Below are 26,342 nucleotides of genomic sequence, written 5' to 3' on the forward strand. Positions count from 1 at the left end.
GTGGCCACACGTTTCTCCATGTCAGGCAGCATAGTGGGAATGTTGCTTGTCGAGTGTACGACTCTACACCACTACTCAAGACTCTTCCAAAAGATTGTCAAACGATCTCCTGGTGGCTCATATACGCAGTGACTGACACTTGGCAGCTCAACTATACCCCGAGGACAAAATCCTAGACCTGGTGGACAGCTGACTGAAGAAGGCGCAAGGACCTCTAAAAGGTCCTTGAGGCATGGCCTCACTTGGAGACATCCATCCCTTGAGGACAGACCTCGGGGGGTGGCCACCCTTGGAAACATCAGTGTCTAGCCGATTCAAGGTACCTGTAGGAGTTCATATCTGAAATAATATGATCTAAAAATAAATTTTTTTGTAAAAATAAATTATCAATCAGTATCTTATCAGCATTGTAATCAACCAAAATGTATCATTTTACTACTCAGAAAAACAAAAAAATCGAGAAGTAAGATTTCTCAATATTTTTCAAAATACAATATGCTATGTTGACTAGCACGATATATATATATATATATATAAATATCCTACGCTGCACACTTTTCTTTTCTTTTTTTTTTCTTCCTTTAAACAAAATGCTTATTGCTAACCACTATACTTACCATGAATCTTGCAGCGATACTTGAAATTATGAAGGGTGGGGATAAATTGATGTAATAGTACTAGTACATAAAAATGGCCATTCTTCTCTCAACACATCTACATAATATACACTCACCCTAAACTAAGTTCAATATCCTATATACAAATAAGGTTTTTAAAAAAAGAGAAAGAAAATAATTTCCATGAATGATGATAGGGAATGGAAGCCATGAATGAAAGAAAATATTTCTTTCTTTTCCCTATATTTTCCCTCCCTCTACCATCAGTTCAGCAGATGATCATTGTCTACTTTTATATCTTTCTAATTTTCCTCCATAAAATGGTGCTTAAAGGATTTTCATTCTCCGTGATGCTATCAAACCAATGTATCATTCCTGAGAATATTGAATTTGCAAAGTGGACAGGTTGCATTTATTCGGAGCCACTTGCTTATGCATCCACAGTGAAAATGGTGGCTACATGGAAGAGTATACAGCTCCACTCCTTCGACATATAGAGACAAACAAATGCAACATTCCTAACCAAAAGAAGAAAAAAAACAAAAGCAAGTAAGATTTCATGCGTCCCATTTTTTCTTTGATATCTTGCAAACACAGAAGTTTGAGTAAACAAATATTGGGAGTACATATTTTTATGAGATACAGATTACTTATTTTTTATCTTGCAGAAGTTCTATAAGATCATAGAAACATTATTTGACACATCATGGTGTGTGCTAGTGTGTTGCACACAAGGACGGAAGCTGAGAAATTATTGAGAAGATTTTGTTAAAATTTTAATGCTTAACGAGGGATTTTAATACTATTTTTTTTAAAATTTAGGGGTATTTAAAAAGAAAAAAAGAACTCACAAAATAAAAATAATTTTTTTCTAAATGAACATCGAGGGAACACAAATGCAAGCAAGAAACTCCATACAAACAAGATAGTTTGTTGTCCATATTTTGTTATCTTACAAGCAATCATAAAATTGATGTGAATAAACATTTAACAAGTTCTACACACGTAACATCAAATGCTTAATTTAGGAAAAATGAACAATGTTATTTATGAATGGTTCCTATCATATTTATTAATTCAAACATCAGTACTAGTAGTAATACACATATTAAGAGATGAAAAACGGGATCTTTGTGATTGTGACAATTTTAACTTGACAAGGTTTGAAGTATTTGATGCAAATAAAAATAAATACAGGAGATGAAGAAACAAAATATGATAAGATTGGTACTCACAGAATCTTCTGGGTTGAGCTCAAGCTCATTGATGTGGTTATTGCTGCCTGACTCTAACTCCACTCTAACAATTTCTAGCTTCTTTTCATTGTCATCATTCATGAATGGACTTCCCTGGCAAAACCTGTACTTCGGAAGACTCCTAATATCATCTTCTGAGGCACCATTTCTAATTGCCATAGAATAGGCAAATGCTAAAACAGGAATACAACAGCAGAGAGCCAAAAAAATGACAAATGCCACGCCGATGCAAAAGATAATAAAGAACACATCAAAGGCGAGGAAGACCACTGTTAACCTGCATTTGACAAACAGGATCTTATCAGTGAGGTCTCTATGCATACTATACTGAAACACCATATTCATTATCATCACATGATTTCATAAATCATTAAATACTAGGTGTAGCGATAAAAATCTGTTTCCTCCTGATATTGGACCACCAAAAAAAAAGCACCTCTGAGTGAGTGAAGAACATGATGACCAACTCAAATAACAGAGTATGTGTACGCGTACGAAAATAAAATAGATGTGTTGTGGTATACAATAGACTACAGAACCAAATGAGCACAATCAAACAGTGATTTTTCTTGGGAATTTACAGAAATACATATCTATGGAAATTAGCCTTTGATAATCTTTATTGATAGAGAATAAGGCATTTAAATAGGCACTGTACAGGTATAAACAAATCTGGTATTTAATACCAAATATTCTAGATTAATTACAGATATTCTAAGGTAAATCAATTAGCCTAAAACTAAATAATCTAAATATAGTAACTATCTAATAATTCAGCTTGGTTTCCTCAATGGAAAGATACTAATTAAATGCTTAATATACAATATTGATACTGAGTAAATGCTTAATATACAATATTTTTTACACCCTCCCTCAAGCTGGTGCATAAAGATCCACATGCCCAGCTTGCAAACTAACTCGTTGCAAATTTCTGTTGATAGACCTTTAGTTAGTAAGTCAGCCTGTTGTTGCTTGCTAGGAATATATACAACACAGTTCTTTTCCATCAATTTCTTTAATGAAGTGTCTACTCACTTCAACATGCTTGGTTCTGTCGTGATGGACTAGATTGTGTTATGTCGATTGCTGACTTGCTGTCGCTACACAACTTTAAAGCCTCAGTCCTTTGAAGTTATAATTCTTCAAGTTTGTGTTTGATCCAAATTAATTCGCATACTCCTTGAGCAAGAGCTCTAAGTTCTGCTTCGGCACTACTTCGGGCTATCACTAGTTGCTTCTTACTCCTCCAAGTAACTAAGTTCCCCCATATTTTAATAAAATATCCAGTTGTTGATCTTCTATCTTCAACTGACTCTGCCCAATCTGCATCTGTGGCAGCCTCAACACCTCTTTCCTCATTCTTTTTTAATAACAACCCATTTCCTAGTGTTCTCTTCAAAAAGTGTAAAATTCTATATACAACTTCCGAGTGTTCTTCGAATAGATTGTGCATGTATTGGCTAACTAAGCTCACAACTAATGCAATTTCAGGCCTTGTGTGGGATAGGTAGATCAATTTTCCCACTAACCACTCATACATTTCTTTGTCAATTGGCTTCTCTTTTGTTGGTTTATACTTGTTTTTTGGTTCAACTGGTGTTGTCACAAGTTTACAACCACTTATTCATGATTCCTTGAGTAGATCTAGGACATATTTCCCTTGAGACAACAATTCATTTTTTTGTTATTGCAACCTCCATTCTTAGAAAATACTTCATTGGTCCAAGATCTTTTACCTCAAACTCTTGGGCTAGCAAACCTTGAAGTCTTTCTTGCTCTCCATAATCATCACCAGTGAGTATCATGTCATCAACATAGACAATGAGAATAGTTACCTTACCCTTTCGCCAGTGTTTGAAGAACAAGGTGTGATCCGATTGAGCTTGTTTATACCCATACCGTTATACCACCCAATTAAATCTTTCAAACCATTTCGTCGTAGAGAGATTTTTTTCAAATGACCAACATTTTCTTTTCCATATCTTTCCTAAGCCTGGAGGGATTCTCATGAAAACTTCCTCTTCCAAATGCCCATTGAGGAAGTCATTTTTGATGTCTAGCTGTGTTGTAAGGGCCAATTGAGATTTGCAGCAACTAATAGCAGAACCTTGACTGTGTTTAACTTGGCAACGGGTGCAAACGTCTCGTAGTAGTCCACTCCATATGTTTGGGTGAATCTTTTTGCAACTAATCTCGCTTTGTATCGGTCTATCGTTCCATCAGCTTTGTGTTTAACCGTAAATACACACTTACATCCAACCACATGTTTATCTCAAGGTTGATTGACTATTGTCTACGTTGTGTTGGTAGAAGTGCCCCAATTTCCTCGTAGACTGATTCTTCCATTCTTTCTTTGAGAGGGCTTCAGTTATATCCTTAGGAACTACCACTTGTTCGAATTTTGCTAGGAAAACTTTATACTTCAAAGTTAGTCTATTATAGTAGACACATCTGGATATTGGATGTAGAATACAACTTCAGACTCCATTCCTCTTGACAATAGGTAACTCAGATTCAAGTTCCACCATATTAGAAGACTCAACATTAGAGACATCATTAGGCAAGATGGGATTGAGAGAAGGATCACTTACATTAGGAACAGTCCATGGGGAGCAGTAGTTGGTTGTATTACCTGATGGTCATTTGGTCGCCAAGAGTAAACTAAAAGTTCTTTAGTTTGGGGCTGAGATTGTTGCTCAAATGTTCCTATGTCATATAGAGAAGGAGAAGAGAGATTGATGTGAATAGTTTGATCAATTTTTGGGATAGCTTTAGGTAGGCAAGTATTCCAACCAGAAACTTCACTCACTGCCTCTCCCTGAATTGGAATGTTGGGATGAAAAGGTTGTTTTTCATTGAATGTGATGTCTAAGGAGACATACATACGTCGAGTAGAAGGATTATAGCATTTATACCCTTTTTTGGTAGAAGAGTAGTTCAAAAAAACACACCTAAAGCACGTGGATCAAATTTGAATTGATTTGGACCTAGAACATGGACATAAGTACAACCAAACGTTTTTAAAGGGAGATTAGTAGGCATGGCAAAATGGGGCGGCGGGGCGGGGCCCCGACCCGACGAGGCATCTTTGCCCCGGTAAAAACAGGGCGGGGCGGGCCGGAATGAATTTAAGCGGGGCGGGACCGCCCCGCCTCAATTTTTTTTTTTTGTATACTCCCTCGAATGGCATGTAATAATAGCTTTTCGTCACTTATCTTATTATAATAGTGGATGTCAGAGAAGAAGTTCCTTCCTGGTTTGGTTGAATTCAATCAAAAGTACCACTTTCCATTGAATCAGGAATCTCTTTTTCTATCAATTTCCTAAGAAAAGATAGATAGGATTGCAGGCTAGATTCGAGGTATGCCCAAACAAAGGTATGCCAGTTGATTGATTTCACTCTAACTCAATTCTCTCATGCTACTTATATACGTAGTACATAAAATTGACATTTTATATGTGGTTTAGAATATTTTTAATTCTATATAAAATAGAAAGAATTATAAATATTGAAAAATATGTTTTATATAATTCATCCTTATTCTTGTATTTATTTTGTAAATTTTAAAATAAAAAAACAAAATATAATATTTGATGGTGTAGTTGATACCAAGTGTAAAATATAAAGATTACAATAAAAAATAATATTTAGGCTTGGGGAAAATTCTAAAATTATAATTTAATGTTTCTTAAAAAAAAAAAAAAAATTAAATAGGGCAAATGGGGCGTGGCAGACCCGCCCCGATTAAGCCGGCGCGGGGCGACTTGCCCCGCTCCAAGAAACTAATCGGGGCGGGGCGGGGCGGGGCAAACCCGCCCCATTTACATCCCTAGAGATTTAGAAACAAGATGAGCATGTGGATATGTTTTAAGAATGATAGAGAGTGGAGTGTGAAAGTTCAACACTCGAGAGGGCATACAATTGATGAGGTAGACAGCGTTAAGGATAGCCTCACCCCAAAAATACTAAGGGACAGATGTGGTAAACATTAAGGCCCTAGCAACCTCCAACAGATGTCTATTTTTGCATTCGACAATCCCATTTTGCTGGGATGTGCCTACATATGAACTCTTATGAATGATGTCATGAGATAGAAGATAATCACCTAAGATGAAGTTAAAATATTCAGTGTCATTATCTTTAGTGCAACACTTGAAGATTAGCATTGAACTAATTTTTTATCATAGAATGGAAGTTTCTAAATGTCATGACAGCATCATCAGATTTCTGTTTAAGTAGAAAAACCCAGCTAACACGTGTGTGGTCATCAATGAAGGTGATGAACCATCTAGTATATGTGACATTAGTTATTCTAGATGGTCTCCATGTATCACTATGAATAAGAGTAAATGGTTGAGTTGATTTGTAACGTACGGAATGAAAAATAGCACATGTATGTCTAGCAAACTGACAAATGTCACACTTAAAGGAGCTCAAATTTTTATTTTGAAACAACTTAGGAAAGAAATATTTTAAATAGGAAAAACTAGGGTGACTTTACAGACAGAGAGAAGATTACACGATGGATTTGGGACATGAAGGACATCATAAAGAGTAATAGAGGGGATAAATATATAGACCCTTTACCAGCCACAGAGGAGAGGCAACTGTAAAAAATATTATGAGAGAATAATTCTTGTATATTGCTTTTGGGAAGAATAGTGTACATTTATAGGCTGTACAGAATAAAAGACATAAATACAAAATAAACTAGATCCTATAAAAAAAGGAAAGTATACATGTATATGAAGATCCTAGAGCAGTAATCAAATCATAATGATTTGATTTTTATTCTGATTTGATTTCCTTAATAAATTTGTCTACACTACCCCTCAAGCTTGACAGTAGATGCTGATGAGTCCAAGCTTGTCTAATAGGAAATCAAACACTTGCTCTGTCAATCCCTTTGTAAGTATGTCAGCCAACTGTTGATTAGTAAGCACATACTTGATACTGATAATCCCTCCAACGATCTTCTCTTTAGTGAAGTGACGATCTACTTCTACATGTTTTGTTCTGTCAATGGTGGATTTATTGTCACAATAGAGTCGAATGGGATGTTCAACTCTTCATCTTCAACTCTTCAAAGTCTTTTTATCCAAATGACTTCACACACTCCATGGGTCATAGCCCTGTACTCTGCTTCTGCACTGCTCCTTGCAACAACAGACTATTTTTTACTTTGCCATGTTACCAAGTTACCCCATAGGAGAGTACAATAACCAGATGTGGATTTTCTGTCGTCTATTGATCAAGCCCAATCAGCATCAGTGAAAACTTCAACTTTTTTATCACTCTTTTTTTGAAAGAAAGCCCTTATTCTAGTGTTTGCTTTAAGTATCTCAAAATTCTATAGACATCATTCAGATGTCCTTGACAAGGACTATGCATATACTGACTTACGAGACTAACAGCGAAGGCAATGTCTAGTCGAGTGTATGAGAGATAGATAAGCTTGCCAACCAGTTGTTGGTATCTTCCTTTGTCAACCGGATCTCCTTCGAACATTTTTGTATTGTTCCCAAGTTCAATAGGAGTTTTACTAGGCTTGCTTCCTAGCATTCCTGTTTCTTTTAAGAGGTCAAAAGTGTATATCCTTTGAGACATGGAAATATTTTTTTTGCTCCTTGCAAATTCCATACCCAGAAAATATTTTAATGCACCAAGGTCCTTAACTTCAAATTCCTTTGCCATCGTTTTCTTGATAAGATTCATTTCTGCAATATCATCACCAATAACAATAATATCATCAACATAAACTATAAAGATAGTTACTTTCCCTTTCTCTGAGTGCTTAATAAACAGAGTATGATCAGTTTGTCTTTGAATGTACCCAAGATTCTTGACCACCTTTGAAAAACGATCAAACCAAGCTCGAGGGGATTGCTTTAAGCCATATAGTGACTTATTGAGTCTGTAGACAGTCTTCTTATTGACAGTTTCTTCAAAACTTGACTCATGTAGACCTCTTCTTCTAGATCACCATTTAGAAACGCATTTTTTACATCAAGCTAATGTAATTCCCAGTCAAAGTTTATTGCTAGTAAGAGTAGGACTCTGATGGTGTTGAGCCTGGCAACTGGAACAAAGGTTTCAGTGTAATCAATTCCTTAAGTCTGTGTAAATTCTTTAGCCACCAAACGTACTTTGTATCGCTCGATAGAACCATCGGCTTTATACTTGATAGTAAACACCCATTCGCACCCTACAATATTTTGATCGGATGGCAATTCCATTAGGCTTCAAGTGTTATTTTGTTTCAGTACTTTCATCTCTTCAAGTACATGATAGGTTTTCCTTAGAATAGGATCAACCTTTTAGACCCAAGCACCCCTTAACTGAAAATTCCTCTGAACTTTTATTGAGATAATAGAAAAGAATTACAAAACCCAGACATTCGAAAAGTCTAGAACTCTCCTACTCCAAACTTCTAGGGGTTTGGAAGCACTCCACTAGAGCCAACTTCTCTTACTCCTGCCTACCTCTAATGACCCTTTGACCTTGTATATATAAATCCCCCCAGCCAAGACTTATTAAAGCCACCCCAGCCAAACTGTAATTACAACTTTGACCCCCAACAGAATACAATAACATACATAAAGAATTAAATTCAGCTAATTAAAAATACCCCAAAAAAGAATAAACTTATTTAAATCGCCTATGATAGACTTGCCTAATGATAGGCCTATCAATACCCCCCCCCCAACGACCTTCACCTTGTCCTCAAGGTGGAACGAAGGAAATTGCTCCCTGATGGTGGTGAATGGTTCCCAGGTTGCTTCAAATTCGGGTAGTGATTTCCATTTGATTAAAACCTCGGAGTAATTTTGATCACCAGGAGTAGGGAATCGTTGCTGTAAGACAACCTCCGGTTCTACTTGCAACTCTAATTCTGGTGTCAAATTGGAAGGAAAAGTGGGTGACGACTGCTGATCCCCAATGGCTCTTCGAAACTGCGAAATATGGAAAACGGGGTGGATTTTGGCATGATTTGGCGGCAGTTGGAGTTTATATAGGCTACTGGTCCAATTCTTTGGATGATAGTGAATGGTCCGTAGTAGCGAGGGGACAACTTTTCATTGGAACGTCTGGCCAATGGCCGCTGCTTGTAGGGTCTCAGCTTTAAAAAAACTTGGTCTCCCACGCTAAACTCATCCTGACGCCGTTTGGTATCAGCTTGTGCCTTCATGCGGTGTTGAGCCCGAAGGAGATGCATGCGCAATTCATCTAACATCCTGTCACAAGCTTCTAGCAATTCCCCCACTGTAGACACGACGGCGGAGCCTTGTTTGTATGGAAGAAGAGTAGGAGGATTGATAGGCCACCACTTACCTTTGTGTATGCTAGAAGGAAGGGAAGGAGTGGACTGGCTGCCAAGTCAGCCGAGGGCAGTATAGGGAATTAGTCTTTAAGTAAATTGTGTAGCCTACGGGCAGAGACAGGGAATGCATGGGTGTATCGAGCAGTAGGGAAATAAGAGAGAGGAGGTGAGTCATTAGGGGTATCGATGATTTGAGTAAGGCTTTGTATTTGGAGAGACACAGGCTCTCAAATTCCTGTAGTTCAATGAAAAGTTGCCCAGATTTCTATCTTGTTTCTATTACTTTGCATCTGTGAGTGTTATTTTGACAGGTTGAGCCTATCAATTGGCATCAGAGCCTATCAATTGGCATCAGAGCCAATCGGTCCTCCATGGCAAAGAAGCTGGAAGCAGTAGTCGAGGGGTTAGAAGGCAAGTTTTCAGAACTTCAACAGGAAGTTCAGTCAAAAATGAGTGCGATGAAACTGGACTTGGGCTCGCTGAAAGACGATGTAGCTCGCTTACCTGCAATTGAGAAGGCTTTGCAGTTGATAGCGGCACAATTGCAGCATTCAGGGCCGAGAGACATTGGAGAATCGTCGGCTGTGAGCGCTGACCAGGCTTGCAAAGCTTTCGACAGAGAGACGATCAAGGGTAGCCAACCCGCGGGCTCGCCAGAGATTCGATCGGAGCAGGTTCCGCCGGCTTCGCAATTTCACCAGACGCTGCCGATTCAGTGTTTGGCCGTGACTTTCGTCCTACGAGGATGGAATTGCCCTTATTTTCGGGGGAGAACCCAGAGGGATGGGTTTACGGGGCTGAGAGGTATTTTTTATTAGCAAGATTAACTGAAGCTCACATGTTGGAAACAGCCATAATCGGCTTAGAAGGAGACGCACTGACTTGGTTTCAATGGGAAAACCAAAGGAGGAGGATAACATCATGGGCGACTCTCAAAACCCTGCTCCTAGCGCGGTTCCGAGCTCAACCAGTTGGGTCTCTGTCCGAGGAGTTCCTTTCAGTCCGGCAGGAGTCTACAGTCAAGGAATATCGACTCAGATGGGAGGCCTTGGCTTCTCGGGTACCTGATACCCCAGAACACATTCTAGAGGGTAGCTTTGTTAAAGGGCTGAAGGATGAAATTAGGGGAGCCATCCATATTCTGAGACCCTTGGGCCTGGCCCAAGTCATGGATATGGCCCAGTGGATTGAAGAAGGGCACCAGCTACTGGGCGGCCCAATCCCTAACCATCGGGCGGCCACTCTAAAGCAACATCTCAACCCTATTTTTCCAGCAAGGTCATCCATCTCTGCCTGGACACCCAAACCGCCGCCGCCGCCGCCATCGTCGTACAGTGGAGCATCGTCGTCCTCGTCAGCTCCGGCCCCAACTCTGGCGGCCACCAACACGGTTCTGGCAGCAAGAAACACGCAGGTTCGAAGGATATCCAAGGCTGAGTACCAAGATCGCAAAGCTCGGGGTGTTTGTTTTAAGTGTGAGAAGAAATGGCATCGTGGACATGAATGTGACTTGAAGATCCCTGCAAATGATTCTGGTTTTAGATGATGAAGAAGGCAGCACACCGGTTGAATCTCCTCCACAGACGCCTGAACCAATGGAAGACATGGTTACCGATGAAACTTTGGCCACACTGTCATTGAACTCCTTGGTGGGTATCACTTCCGTTAACACAATGAAGTTGGCAGGCCAAAATGGACAGCAGAAAGTTACGGTCCTTATTGACAGCGGTGCAACGCATAACTTCATTTCGACGGACACAGTGAAGGCAGCGAACATTCCCATTACAGCAACATCATGTTACGGGGTGTTATCGGGCACGGGTGGAAAGGTGCGCACGGATGGGGTTTGCAGCTCGGTACAGTTGGATTTAGGGTCTATTCGGGTGGTCACCGATTTCATACCACTAGAACTAGGCAGGGCTGATGTGATTCTAGGCATTAAGTGGCTGGAAACTTTGGGCAATATGCAGGTCAACTGGCGCACTATGCTGATGAAATTTGAGGTGGGCAGTTCATGGGTTTCGCTGCAAGGAGACCCCAGCTTGTGCAAATCGCAAATCTCTCTCAAGGCAATGATATACACGGTACAACAAGAGGGTGAGGGCTTTTGGGTTGAGTTGGGTGCAATCACAACAAAAGACGGAACGAAGGACAGCCCAATTCCATCATCGGTGGGGAAGATCCTCGATAGTTTCAAGGCTGTCTTCGATATGCCGCAAGGGCTGCCACCACCCCGAGCACGCGAGCATACCATCTCATTACAAGAGGGGCAGGGCCTGATTAGTGTACGTCCCTACCGATATGCTCAAGCCCAGAAAGATGAAATTGAGAGGTTGATGACGGAGATGTTGCAAGCGGGTATTGTGAGGCCAAGTACCAGCCCATTTTCCAGCCCGGTCTTGCTAGTCAAGAAAAAGGACGGGAGTTGGCGATTTTGTGTGGATTATAGAGCCCTTAATCGAGCTACAGTGGCAAATAAGTTTCCAATACCGGTCATCGATGAGTTATTGGATGAGCTCCATGGTGCAAAATGGTTTTCAAAGTTGGACCTAAAATCCGGTTATCACCAAATTCGGGTGGCTGCCAAAGATGTAGAGAAGACAGCTTTGAGAACGCATGAGGGCCACTACGAGTTTCTTGTCATGCCATTTGGCCTTACAAACGCCCCCGCCACCTTTCAAGCATTGATGAATGAGGTATTTCGAGATTTTTTGAGGAAGTTTGTTCTTATGTTCTTTGATGATATTTTAGTATACAGCGCCACTTTGGAGGACCATAAGCATCACTTGAACATGGTTTTGGAGAGATTACAGCAGCATCGATTGTACGCTAATCGCAAGAAATGCTTGTTCGCGCAAAGACAGCTAGAGTATTTGGGTCACATTGTATCCGAAGGGGGGGTTTCGGTAGACCCAAACAAGATTCAGGCTATGGCCGAGTGGCCTATTCCGAGGACCCTACGCAAATTGAGGGGTTTTTTGGGTCTTACGGGGTATTACCATAAGTTTGTGAGAGGGTATGGGCAGATTGCACGACCACTAACCGACCAACTTAGAAAAGATGCTTTTGGGTGGACAGACGAGGCTCAAAAGGCTTTTACTCAATTAAAGAACGCAATGTGTCCTATGCCCGTTTTAGCGCTGCCTAACTTCTCTATTCCCTTTATATTGGAGGCAGATGCTTCAAGCAGCGGCTTGGGAGCGGTACTTGTGCAGAATCAGCAACCTATAGCTTTCTATAGTCAAGTTTTATCTACTAGAGCCCGTACTAAGTCGGTCTATGAGCGAGAATTGATGGCAATTGTGCTCGCTATCCAAAAGTGGCGTCCTTACTTGTTGGGACGCAAATATATGGTTCGAACCGACCAACGAAGTCTAAAATACTTGCTGGAACAAAGATTAGTTGCTTCCGAACATCAAAAGTGGCTAACAAAACTCTTGGGATATGATTTTGAGATAGTATACAAACATGGTTTGGAAAATAAGGCAGCTGATGCTCTGTCCAGAATTCATCAAGAGGTGTCATTGGCTGTCCTATCCGTCCCAACATTGATTTCCATGGCTGATTTACAGGCTCACATGCAGTCCGATCCGGGTTTAGCTCAAATAATGCAGGCTATCAATCACGGGCAGGACACAGGAGGCTACTCAATGGTGCAAGGGTGTTTGAAATTCAAGGGACGCTTGGTCATTCCCTCATCCTCGCCCTTTATTCCTATTATCTTGCAGGAATATCACGGCAGCTGCATAGGAGGGCACTCGGGGGTATTCAAGACCTTTCAGCGGATTGCAAGGGACTTATATTGGCTGGGTATGCGAAAAGATGTACAGAAATATGTCGCGGAATGCGCTATCTGCCAGCAAAGTAAATATCTAGCCCAATCTCCAGCGGGTTTAATGCAGCCACTGCCTATACCGGAGCAGGTTTGGGAGGACATTTCTATGGATTTCATCGAAGGTTTACCGCTGTCCAATGGCTTCGATACAATATTTGTTGTGGTTGACAGATTAACCAAATACAGCCACTTTATACCACTACGTCACCCGTTCACGGCCACCACAGTTGCCACTGTCTTTGTACGGGAAGTGGTGCGTTTACATGGGATACCGGGGTCCATAGTCTCAGATAGAGACAAAAAAATTCTCAGCCTGTTTTGGAATGAGTTATTTCGCCTCCAAGGGACTCAACTCGAGCATAGTACATCTTACCACCCCCAGACCGATGGCCAAACGGAAGTGGTCAATAGATGCCTAGAAACTTATTTGCGATGTTTTGTTGGCACTAAACCCAAGCAGTGGGTAACGTGGCTCCCATGGGCAGAATTCTGGTACAACACGTCGTACCATTCATCCGCAGGAATGACCCCTTTCCTAGCTCTATATCATCGAGAGCCGCCCCCGGTGGTGAGATTTGAACACAGAAGCACTAAGGTTTCAGCGGTGGAGGAAAGATTGAAGAGTCGGGATGAAGTATTGGAGTTACTCAAACTGAACCTTCACATGGCCCAACAAAAAATGAAGTCCCAAGCTGACCGAAAAAGAAGAGAGATTCAGTATGAGGTTGGGGACTTGGTTTATGTGAAACTACGCCCATATAGGCAGCGATCGGTGGCTAAACGTCGCAATGAGAAGCTGGCACCCCGTTACTTTGGTCCTTTTCCAGTATTGGCACGAATTGGCCAGGCTGCGTACCGTCTTCAATTGCCCCCAGACTCCGCCATACACCCAGTTTTTCATGTCTCACTCCTTTGACCTTCGCTAGGACCACGACAGCAAGCATCCAACTTACCGCCAGAGGTGGCAGCGGATTGGGAATCGACCTTAACACCCGAGGCAGTCATGGATGTGCGCCCAGGCACACATAAGACACCCCCACAGGCCTTGATCAAATGGACCAACCTGTCGACATTTGAAGCAACGTGAGAAGATTTTCCAGCTATACAACATCAATTCCCAGATTTTAACCTTGAGGACAAGGTTCGTCTTTGGGCAAGGGGTATTGATAGGCCACCACTTACCTTTGTGTATGCTAAAAGGAAGGGAAAGAGTGGACTGGCTACCAAGTCAGCCGAGGGCAGTATAGGGAATTAGTCTTTAAGTAAATTGTGTAGCCTACGGGCAGGGGCAGGGAATGCATGGGTGTATCGGGCAGTAGGGAAATAAGAGAGGAGGTTTGAGTAAGGCTTTGTATTTGGAGAGACACAGGCTCTCAAATTCCTGTAGTTCAATGAAAAGTTGCCCAGATTTCTATCTTGTTTCTATTACTTTGCATCTGTGAGTGTTATTTTGACAGGTTGAGCCTATCAAGGATCTCTACCATATAGAGCTTTAAATGGCGAAAATTTAATAGCTGTGTGATAAGAGGAGTTGCATGAATACTCTGCCCATGCTAGCCACCTTGCCCATTGCTTCAGTTGCTGATTTGTGAACCACCGGAGGTAGGTTTCGAGACATCTGTTCAATACTTCTGATTGGCCATCTGTTTGGGGATGGTAGGCCGTACTCTTCTTTAGTTGGGTGCCTTGCAGTTTGAAAAGATGGCGCCAAAATGTGCTCAAGAAAATTCGATCTCTGTCAGAAATAATGGATTGTGGTGGCCCGTGGAGCCATACAATTTCTTTCATGAAGTTGTCAGCCACTGTGAAGGCAGTGAATGGGTGCTTAAGTTTCAAGAAATGAGCATACTTTGTGTGAATGCTCAAAATTCAACATCGGTAAAGAACCCACATCTCATGCCTAAGGTCCCTGGAAGGTCCAAAGCAACCATGTTTGAAGTCCATTTGAACACTCAAATTAGTACTCAAAATGACCCTGCTCAAATTGACCACTCCACATTGGACACTAGTAGAGAGCCCAAGCGTCCCGCGCGCCTGGCGACACCACCAGGAGACAAGCGTCTCGCGGCCCCCAAGATGCCACACACAACAGTCACGCCGTGGTCCTCGTGGTGGCCTCCTCTCACACACCAGCCTCGTCCTTAGGGGTGTCCACGTGGTGACCATGGAGCACGAAGAGTTAGAATACGGATGGCACGGTGTCCACGCCAGGCTGGTAGTGGCAGTACAAGAATGGTACATGGCCAGGACTCCCTCAGCACGCTTATGAGGTCAGTACCCGACAAGTAGTTGGGGGATAATATGGTACCAAGACAAGAGCACTTTTGCAGGCCCCTGACATGTACTAGAGAAGACCACCACTCTTCCGACACCACTACCATCCGTACTGCTATCCTGACAGTGTACTCATGTACTATTTTGTCCTGAGGGACCACTATGTACAAAGAAGCCATTAGAGCTCCAATATAAATAGATGATCACCCCTCCAGAAAGGGGGTTGGAAAATTTACTGTAGCAAGTGCACCATAGTGAATAAAAAACTGATTTCACCATTGTTCTTCTGCAATTGTTCTTAGAGCATTGTTCTTCTACAATTGTTCTTAGAGTTGATACTTAAATTTCTAAGGCTTTTCTATTGATAATCTTTATCTTGCAATTCTTTCCAACTTAACTTAGTTGACGAGTTCTCACCGTCAACACTTTGTTAGTCTGTCGATTACTACGATTATTGTGTCCCATCCTTCTGATTTGGGGAGGCCCTCGATGAAATCCATAGTGATTTCATCCCGGACTTGAGCTAGAATCGGAATGGGTTGAAGGAGTCCTGCCAAAGAAGTTGTAAGCAGCTTATTTTGTTGGCAAACAGTGCCACTGCGGACGTAGTTGTGAACATTTGTTTGCTGTAAATCAGAATGTCATCGAAGAAAACTAGAACAAATTGTCGTAAGTAAGGTCGAAAGTTATCGTTCATAAGAGATTGGAATGTGGTCGGGGCGTTGGTTAACCCAAAAGGCATAACCCGGAACTCGTAGTGGCCATCATGTGTACGGAACGCAGTCTTAGGAATGTCTTCTTGTCGTATCCGTATTTGGTGATATCCTGATTTAAGGTCCAATTTAGAACAAAATTAGTGCACCATTTAGTTCGTCTAATAATTCATCAATAACAAGTATAGGGTAATTATACGGGATCATAGCTTGATTTAGTGCTCTGTAATCCACGCAGAATCGCCACGAACCATTTTTCTTTCTGACCAAAAGTATTGGACTAGAAAAGGGGCTACTGCTTGGTTGAATAATGCCAGCCGAGAGCATTTTCATTGATCAATTTTTCCATCTCAGTTTTCTGAAAATGAGGGTAATGATAAGGCCTTACACTTATTGGAGAAATCCCTGGTTGGAGTGTAATTGCATGCTCATGGGCTCGTTTTGGTGGCAGTCCCATTGGTTGAGTGAAAAGTTGCCGATCGCTAAGATCTCCAAAAAATCAGGAATGTGTCCAGCCTCTGGTTCTTCAAATTGCTTGATCTGGTTCAACTCTATCAAAACTCCTTGTTTCTCGGTTTTGAGGGTTTTTATCATGGTCTTAAGTGAAACCAATGATCAGCCGAGTGAAGTGTCCCCCTGAATTTTGATTTGTTTGGAACCCACTTTGAATTCCATAGTCTGAAGTTTCCAATCGATTTGGGTCATTCCTAGAGTGGTTAACCATTGCAACCCCAAAAATAATATCAGCACTTCCCAATTGTAAGGGTAAAAAGTCATCCCAAACATCTACCCCTTGGAAATTGAGGTTTAAATTCTTACATATGCCCTCACATTTCATAGCATCCCCATTGCCCATGGTCACCCCATATCCCTTAGTCCTAGTAATAGGGATTTGCAGCTTTGACACTAACTCACTGGATATGAAATTATGGGTGGCTCTTGGGTCAATTGGTATCACCACCTCGAATGTCCCTAGCTGTCCTTTTAGCTTCGTGTCTTATTCGTGGATAACCCAACCACTGATTGGAGGGATATCTCTACTAAGTTCTTAACCTCAGTCAAGTCCAATTCCGCTTTGTCATCATCAGACTCCTCGGAGCCTTGTTCTGAGGGTGCTTCATCAATCTCTTCTGGGACCACTAACACGTTAATCTCCTTCTTGCAACGGTGGTCAGGCTGCCATTTATCATCGCACTTAAAACACAATCCTTTTTGTCTTTTGTACTGGATTTGGGCATCTGTTAGTCTCCTGACTTCAGCCCCTAGTTTGGACGATGAATCCTTGGTTAGAGCAACTTCTGGGGTGGCATTCGAATATTGTAGGGTTGTACGATGGAATATAGCCAACCTCTATTTATGTTGGGTGGCCGTTCTTACTTTTTTTTCGATGTCTTGGGCAATCTCCATGGCTTCGTCAATGTTCCGTGGTCGTTGTACTCGAAGCTCGAAGCGAATATGCAGCTGTAAGCCAATAATGAAAGTGTCGAGTTGTACTTCTGAAGAAATGTCGTCCAAGGGTGCCAATAGCCGTATGAATTGCTTCTTAAACTCAGCCACCAATCCCTCTTGTCGCACTGCCAAGAATTGGTCATAAAGGGACCCCGACTGTGTATTCCGAAAATGTCGCAAGATCAACCTTTTCATTTCTTCCCAGCTGAGAATCGTCCTCTTCTTATTCTCGTACTGATACCACAATAGAGCATCCCCAAAAAACAATATAAAGGCAGCCTCAATCTTTTCTTGTTCATCATACTGATGGCAGGCAAAATATCTTTCTACCTGCATGATCCACCCATCTAGGTTGTCACCATCGAAAGTTGGCATTTTCAGCTTCCATAGTCGCTAGTCATGGCGATAAGATACCCCAGAATACGTCTTCTTTGTTGGGTCGCACTCCATTTGTCTGCCCTTTCTCTGATTGTCTCCAGCCGCCACTCCTGTATTCCTCTCTTGTTGTGCCGCGGTTTTTTGTGAATTGGCAGGTGTTTCTGGCCCTTTTGCTACGCTTTCTTGATGTTCTTTTGAATGTTGCTGAGCCTCAAGAATTCGCTGGAGTTGTTGCTCCATCAATTTCCCCAGTTCTTGAATGGAGTCTTTGACTGCTAACATCTCTATCTCCAAGTTCTCCACCTTATCCTCCATAGACGATGTGGTCACTTTTCTCGATCGCCTTCTTGGGACCCATGTCCGCAGCTCACCGCATCAATTGATAGGTTTTCCTTAGAATAGGATCAACCTTTTAGACCCAAGCACTCCTTCGACTGAAAATTCCTCTGAACTTTTATTGATAATAGAATAGAATTACAAAACCCAGACTTTCGAGAGGTCTGGAACTCCCCTACTCCAAACTTTCGAGAGGTTTGGAAACACTCCACTAGAGCCAACTTCTCTTACTTTTGCCTACCTCTAATGACCCTTTGACCTTGTATTTATAATCCCCCAGCCGAGACTTATTAAAGCCACCTCAGCTAAACTGTAATTACAACTTTGACCCCCAACAGAATACAATACCATACATAAAGAATTAAATTCAGCTAATTAAAATAACCCCAAAAAAGAATAAACTTATTTAAATCACCTATGATAGACTTGCCTAATGATAGGCCTATCAGTACAACTGCTTTCCATTCAGGAACACCAAGAGCTTCTTCAATATTACTAAGAATAAAAACACTTGACAAACTGAAGGTGAAAGCTTTGAATGAAGATGATAGATTAGAATAACAAATAAACTTGGCGATAGGATGTTAGGTGTTGACGCAGTCTTTCGCCAACGAGAAATTAAGAAGTAAAAAGGGCAGATTAGTGCTTAGTAGTAAACTGCAATGAAATAACAAGAACTCACTTAAAAGCACCAAACTTTTACCCGGTTCAATAGTTAAAATCTACCTAGTCCATGAGTCAATATTATTATTATGTCTCTCTCTTTGGCAGAGTTTTGGTAATACAGAATAATAGTCCCCTTTCCTGTCCAATATTCCTAGTATTTATAGGAGAATTCTAATCACACGCTTGGGTCACCGTGTAAACAAAACGCGCAATTACACATATGGTATATAATTAATACAGATTATTCTTATTTACATTGAGATATGATCAAATAACATAATAAACACGTTCCTGCTATCTTGGGTAAAAATGACATAAATATGATGCAGCCTGGTCATTAATGAACGTATAAAAAATCCCCGAGTCTCTTGGAATCCTTTAGTATGGGTTATATCCAGGTCCTCACGAGCTGAATATCTCATACGAACTCAAGTTTGACAGCTATCTGACTCTGGGCTCGTAATAAGTCCAGGATGCCTAATACTTGATTTGACCTTTTCGAGTCTCGAGCTACGCACATGGTTAATAACCAGATATTCTACTTTGTTATCTTTCCATGTATTTACCTACCAACTGTAACCAAGCTGAGTAAGTGAACTCGTGCTAAAGTTAGGGTACAACATTTGCCCCCCAAGCTCCTGCTCGTGTTTGATGTCGTCACTTTTTGACATACACAATAGGGGCTTTTAGACTTCTGTCATACAAAACCGTGTTTGCTTACTATTCAAGTATTGGACACGTGATCTCCTATGGTTGGCATCTGTTCGGGTTTCGAGGACTGAAATAATTGTCCTGTCAACTTTTTGTCGCCATCTGGTCTATTTAATCTTGGTCCTTAGATCTCGTGCTAACCCAATTGAATGACCCAAATTAATTTTTGTAGTTTACGTATAAGGATGATCAGTCCTCAGACCTCACCACCTTTGTATTTAGAAAAATCCCCCTTTTCAAACTTCTCAAGTTTCCTTTCTTCTTCTCCAGAATTCCTAGAACCTTTCATCATATCCCAGATATTCAAGAGCTTTTCAGGAACTTCCCGTGGCCGTGTATACATCTTCGAATCGCACATATTTCCTGTAAGTGCTTTATCCTCTGGTTTGAAAAAGTTTCCTTTTCCTTGTTTTTTATTATCCAATGAGATTTTTTATTTTAACAATGTTCATTGTTTGGTATCGTTAGACTGTTTCTTAGTGCTAATAGGAATAGGTTTTGGTTTAAGCTCCATGAGCAAACCCAAACGTATTTTGAAAATAAGACATTCATAAAACTGGGCAAATTTCTATGTAAATCTGGGGTAGCCTTAATGATAAATTATTTTAAAGAATACTTGTTTGGGGTATAGAAACCGAAGGGTTCTTAAGTTTAATACCAGGTAGCTTAGGGGTTACGATTCCTTAGACGGTTTTGCACTAAACCGCTTTCCAAAGGAAAGTAGTGGGTCTGACACTTCTGACACATGGATCCCAAAGTATCTAGGGATTTTAAGAAACCAAAGCGCGTAGCCTAGGATATCGTGTGGCATCACGTGATGAGGTTAGGACCAACTTTAGCTCGTATAAACTTTCAAATGTTGAAAGTACTTCTCTTCGTCCTCCGTATCTCCACGACCATAGTTATAGAGCATCTTAGGTAGCCTACTAACTAGGTCGCTTTGTCGTCAAGCGATCTGAACTATGGCGCCTCTAAAGAAGACCGTCGCGAGCTCATCTACCCAGCGCAAGCACAAAGGCAAATAAGTCACCTCCGAATCTTCTATCCCACATTTTGGTCCTGTGGTGGAGAGGGAGGTCATCGTCGATCCCAACGCTGAACACATAGTCTCTAAGATAACGACTCAGGGGAGAGTAAACAAAATTCTACCGAGTCATAATATCGAGCTAGGAACTGGCGATCTCCTCGCACGACCTGCCTTTGAAGGAGAGCGGAACTGTGCCCCCTTTCAAGACAATTACGGGTTTGGAGTGACGAGCAACTGAAGGTTGGTGTTTTCTTCCCCTAGACTAATATTTCGTACATTTTTTAAAATACGTCAAGTTGGATCCGTTCCAGCTCCCCCCAAATTCCTACAAACTTCTGGCAGGGCTAAAATATTTGTTTCTGAAGCATGAGTGGGACGTCCCCACTCCAGCATATATTTTATATTTCTTCTGTCTTAAAGCGAGCCCCGACCAAAAAGGGCGAGGTGATGGGTTCTACTACCTTACGCGGTTTTCGAATTCCATCTCCATCATCGAGCTCCCCAACCATTCAAACGGTTATAAAGACTTGTTCTTTATGTCGAATGGGTTCAAGAACTGCGAAAATCGGTACTTCAATCGTTCTCGTAAATCTTCTATCTTTGTAATTCTAGTACGTGAACTTTGTCCCTTTAAAACATATTATTTTTTTTAGGCTCTGACTGAGTTTGTTCCTTGTTTATCTATATTTGCAAGGATTGGCAAATTTGTGACCCCCAGGGTCAGTATGAGAAACTGTCCAGCCGAGGAAAAAGATTATCGTCAGGTAGCGAATGATGTCACGATGCTGGCATGTAATTTGATCAGCGAGTGTCAAACACTAGCTTTGAGGACCTGAGCTCCACTCCCAGTTATCCTCGAACTTCTCTCTTCTCGAGAGGCCTTGCCAGCCGCTGAGAACACTGACAAGGAAGAGGACGAGGTGTCTCTTATGCGAAAAAGGCGGGCTCCCGAAACTGCGTCAGGGGCAGCAGCTGGCCCCTCCGGTCAAGGCAACCCATACCTAATTAGGGAGTTATATCGGGTCACTGTTAGCTTTAGGTTAATACGTTTTAAAATGCATGGATCGCTTGTGGTACGCTACGACCACAACTATCCCAGAGGCACCATTGTAGTTGACAACATGCTAAACTTTAAATCTTCTATCTTTAAGGAAAACGGAACCAACCTTAGGACTTGGCCTTCTCTGCTCCAGGGGGCATTTGCTCCTGAGTTTAGGCAATATGTAGATGAATTCAGCCCCGAGGAGAGACCTGAACCCCTTAGGATCCAAGAAATTGTAGCCTTAGACTCCCCCTCCCCTCCGTTAATCCTAGAGCCGGATGTCGTGCTTAGCTCGGTTCATACACCCGAACTGGTCGTAATAGATTCTTGCCCCAGCCCGGAGGGTAGGATCTTTATTTCCCATATCTTTGAAACATTACTTTTGTGAATTAACTTCTTTTTGTTCTTTTCAAGTGAAGAGATGAAATCGACAGGAGCTCCCGACCTAAGGACTACCATTCAAGCTAAAAGGTCCGGAACAGGCCCCGTCGTGAAGAGGCCCAAGGTGACGAAGAAGGCCACCCCTAAAATGGGGGATACTACAAAATCCCCCTCTAAGGGTAAAGACGCGAGCTCTGCTCGAGAGCCAGATTCGGTGACTACTATTACCGTTGGGCAAGTTACTCCTCCCCCTTCACACATGCCTCCACCTCCCCAAGTAATTCAAGTCGAGACCCGAATCGTCCGAATACTGGTTGAGCCACAAGACCTGGAAAAGATCCCCGAGGCCTTTCGGGGTATAGTGTATAAGACAGCGACTCACATGGTGGGCCACGCATATAAAGCTAGTGCGAGGAATCTGATGGCCATAAAGGAACGCAGCCCGGAGAATGTCCTCGAATCTGCCATGGGAATGAAACTCACTGTGAGTCATTCTCCCACATTTGATTATTTTCTGTTTACCATGTGCTAAGGCTAGAAACGAAGAGATCCGAGCCCAGCTAGCCGTTGCCAAGGTCGCCCTGAATGTTACTCAGGAAAGTGAGCATGCCGCCAAAGCTGCTTTGACAATTGCTCAGAAGAATGAGCATGCTGCTAAGGCTGCTCTTATCTCCTCCCAATAAGGCGAGCAAGCCGCAAAGACCGCATTGTCCGCCTCCCAAGCTCAGGTCGCAGAGGCAAACCGCCATGCTGAAAAGCTTCAAGCCGAGAAGGGTGAACTCAAAGCGAAGCTACTCGAAGAAGAAATTAAAGCCAAGGAGGAAGCAGCATTGTTATCATCAACCGTGAAGGAGATGCAGGAGCTGTTTAAGCCATAATCTTTTGGCTTCGTCCAACCTCTTCTTCAGACTCGCCTTACGGATCTTATTAACAACCTCGACCTACCCATTGGCTTATGAGTATGCTACCGATGAGAAACTCTTTGTTATGTCATATCTTTCACAAAAGTTTGTGAATAGATCACTATCGAACTGTGTCTCATTATCTAACACGATCTTTTTAGGGGGTCTAAATCGACAAATGATACATTTTACCACAAAATTCAGGACTTTCTTTGAAGTGATTTTTGCCAGAGGTTCTGCTTCTAACCACTTCGTGAAATAATCAATTGTCACTACCACATATCGAACTCGTCATTTTCCCATTGGTAGAGAACCTATCAGATCAATTCCTCATACTGCAAATGGCCACGGGGAGGTAATCATTGTTAGCTCAACTGGAACAGCTCGGGCAACTATGGCGAAATGCTGACATTTGTCACACTTGCGGACATACGAGATCGAATCTTTCGTTAAAGTGGACCAAAAATAGTCCTACCTCAGTACCTTCAGTGCCAGATTTTGCCCCCAATATGATCTCCACAAAAACCTTCGTGTATTTCTTGCAAAATGGTTTTTACTTCCTCGGGCAGAACACATCGCAGGAGAGGCAACAAATGGTCACGTCGATATAAGGTCCCGTCGACTATTACGTACCTTAGAGCTTGATGGAGTATTTTTCTCGCGTCTTTTCTATTATCAGGTAACTTTCCAATTGCGAGATACTCTATTATAGGAGTCATCAAGGTCGGTCTTACGTCAATCATTCCGACCTCCATTGCTCCTCCTGTTACACTAGGGCTCTCCAAGAACTCCACTGGCACTACATTTAATGTTTCAATCTCTTTCATGGTAGCAAGTCGTGCCAATGAGTCGGCGTTGGAATTCTGCTCGCGGAGTATCTGTTCAAGAGAGTTGTACAAATTATTCTCATTTACATTGGAATATGATCAGATAAAATAATAAACACGTTCCTGCTATCTTGGGTAATAAATAACATAAATATGATGCAGCCTGGTCATTAATGAACGTATAATCCCCGAGTCTCTTGGGATTCTTTAGTATGCATTATATCCGGGTCCTTACGAACTCAAGCTTGACAGTTATTTAACTCCAAGCTCGTAATAAATCCAGGACGCCTAATACTTGATTTGACAATTTCGAGTCTCAAGTTGCTCACATGGTTAATATCCAGATATTCTACTTGGTTATATTTCCATGTATTTACCTACCAGCTGTACTCGAGCTGAGTAAGTAACTCGTACTAAAGTTAGGGTACAACATTAGGTACAAGACCTAGACCCTTTTCTCAATGCAATAGGGACATCTAGATCAGAATTAGGATTTGAATGATAATTATCTCATACATTTGAAGGAGAATCTATCACCGAATCTGGCTCTTGACTGTGATGAGGATTCATGACTTGGTTATTTCTGAGAGACACTTCTTCTAGTGTAGACACGTAGCTCTGGTTGTTGTTGATTCAACTCAGGAAGAATTGTCTTTGTTTACATGATTGGATTAGGTTGACTATTTGGAGTGAGAGTAGATGGAGCTAGAGTAGAACCAGGAACGATTGAACCATTAGGAAGAGGAGTTGGAGTGGAAATAGGGACAACTGAAACGTTCAGACGATAAGAAGATGGAGTTAGAGTAGGAAGAGACGATAAGAAGATGGAGTTAGAGTAGGAAGATCTAGCAGTAATCCTAACTCTAGGGTGTCCCACGAAAGCTTTGGATGAGTCTGCTCCCTTGAAGCGAGGGGGGAGGGTTTCTTAAAAAAAACAAACATCGCATGAGACATTTTTTTAGTGAGAGGACAATAACACCGATAACATTTTTGAGTGAAATAATAGCCAATAAAATTTGTCTTAATAGCCCTAGGGTCAAGTTTACTACGATCATGGACATGGATATGGGCAAAAGCTACACATCCAAAGGTCTTTACAGGAAGAGTATTGGTGGAAATATGAGGATAAGAAAGATTAAGTGCCGAATATAGTGTTTGACTAGGTAGACAATTGATAAGTTATGTGGCTGTTAAGATAGCATCTCCCCAAAGATACTTTGGAACATTCATGGTAAACATAAGAACACATGCTACTTCCAACAAATGACGATTTTTTCGTTCTGCAACACCATTCTGTTGAGGAGTATCAACACACGAACTTTGATGAAGCATCCCATTTTGTAAAAGGTATGGACCTAAAGTGGAATTAAAATATTATGTTCCATTATCTGTACGTAGTATACAGATTCTAGTCTGAAATTATGTCTGAATCATATGGTGAAAATTCTTACTTGAAATGCCTCAGATTTGTGTTGAAGGAGATAATCAAGTGATACGTGTGTGATCATCAATAAAAAGTATATGAAGCAGGGTTTCCCATGAGAAGTAGTAACTTTGAAAGGTCCCCATATGTCACTATGGATTAGGGAGAATGGAGTCGTGGGAGTATAGAATCTTGGAGGAAAAAAGGTCTGCGTGTGCTTAGCAAGTTGACAAAATCACATCAAACAGAAACAAAACTTTGATTGGTGAATAAGGATGGAAACAAACATTGTAAGTAAGGAAAACTTGGGTGACCGAGTCTAATGCCACAACATTTTTTTGCAAGAATTAGAATCAGAAGCAGAACTAGATATATGAGATTGATGTCTTATAGAATATTGAGTCTGAAAGAAATAAAGTCCATCATGAATCCTAGCACTATCAATCCTCTCTGTGGATTTATTTCAGTAATTAGGAAGTTGACCACAGCTGTATATAGGAATCAATTTGGTATTAATACCAAATATTTTGTATATTTATTCTTTCTAAAATTAGGGGATTTTAATGGTGTACTTTCTAGAATTAGCTATTTATATTTATTAGGTCAGATTCTAGGTTGTATATATATTCCCTCTCTTTGAGATAATAATACACAGAAAAATATTCAAATTTTCACTCTCTGGTGATAGTTCCTGAAATTGACAAAAATTGGACACAAACTTAGCAACACAATGATTATCAAGTCAGTTTGCTAACAGAAATCAAATTACACGTCAATGAGGGAACATGAAGAACTGATTTAAGGTGAAGACTAGTAGATAATCTAATGGTGCCTATGCCTACAACTAATGATAAAGTACCATCGGCAATACGCACATTAGATTTATTAAAACACGGAGTGTAGGAATCAAATAAATGACGAAAACTTGTCATATGGTCGGAAGCAACCGAATCAATTATCCATGGTTGTAACGCCCCACGTCACTGTGGCTGCTTCCTGGAATGACGACTGGCCTTACAAACCAACACGAGTCTTTCCAGCATGCTTTGTCCTCATTCACACACTTCATGCAAAAACTTCCCAGGAGGTCACCCATCTTGAGATTACTCCATGTCAAGCACGCTTAACTTTGGAGTTCTCAAGTGATGGGCTACCGAAAAGAAAATGCATCTTGTTGATATAG

General features: G+C 41.4%; 1 protein-coding gene across 1 annotated transcript in view; it reads right to left on the reverse strand.

Moving 5' to 3' along the window:
- Positions 1-637: 637 nt before the first annotated feature.
- The window catches only part of LOC133823244 (E3 ubiquitin-protein ligase At4g11680-like), a 30,283-nt gene continuing 4,578 nt past the window's right edge, over positions 638-26,342 (reverse strand). The window contains exons 3-4 of the mRNA XM_062255905.1: positions 1,853-2,150; positions 638-1,135 (exon numbers count right to left, since the gene is read on the reverse strand). Coding sequence (XP_062111889.1) covers positions 974-1,135; positions 1,853-2,150 — 460 coding nt within the window. The 3' untranslated portion in view covers positions 638-973. The remainder of the gene's footprint in view (positions 1,136-1,852; positions 2,151-26,342) is intronic.

The sequence above is a fragment of the Humulus lupulus genome, chromosome 3 (assembly GCF_963169125.1).
Source record: "Humulus lupulus chromosome 3, drHumLupu1.1, whole genome shotgun sequence".
NCBI lineage: Eukaryota > Viridiplantae > Streptophyta > Magnoliopsida > Rosales > Cannabaceae > Humulus > Humulus lupulus.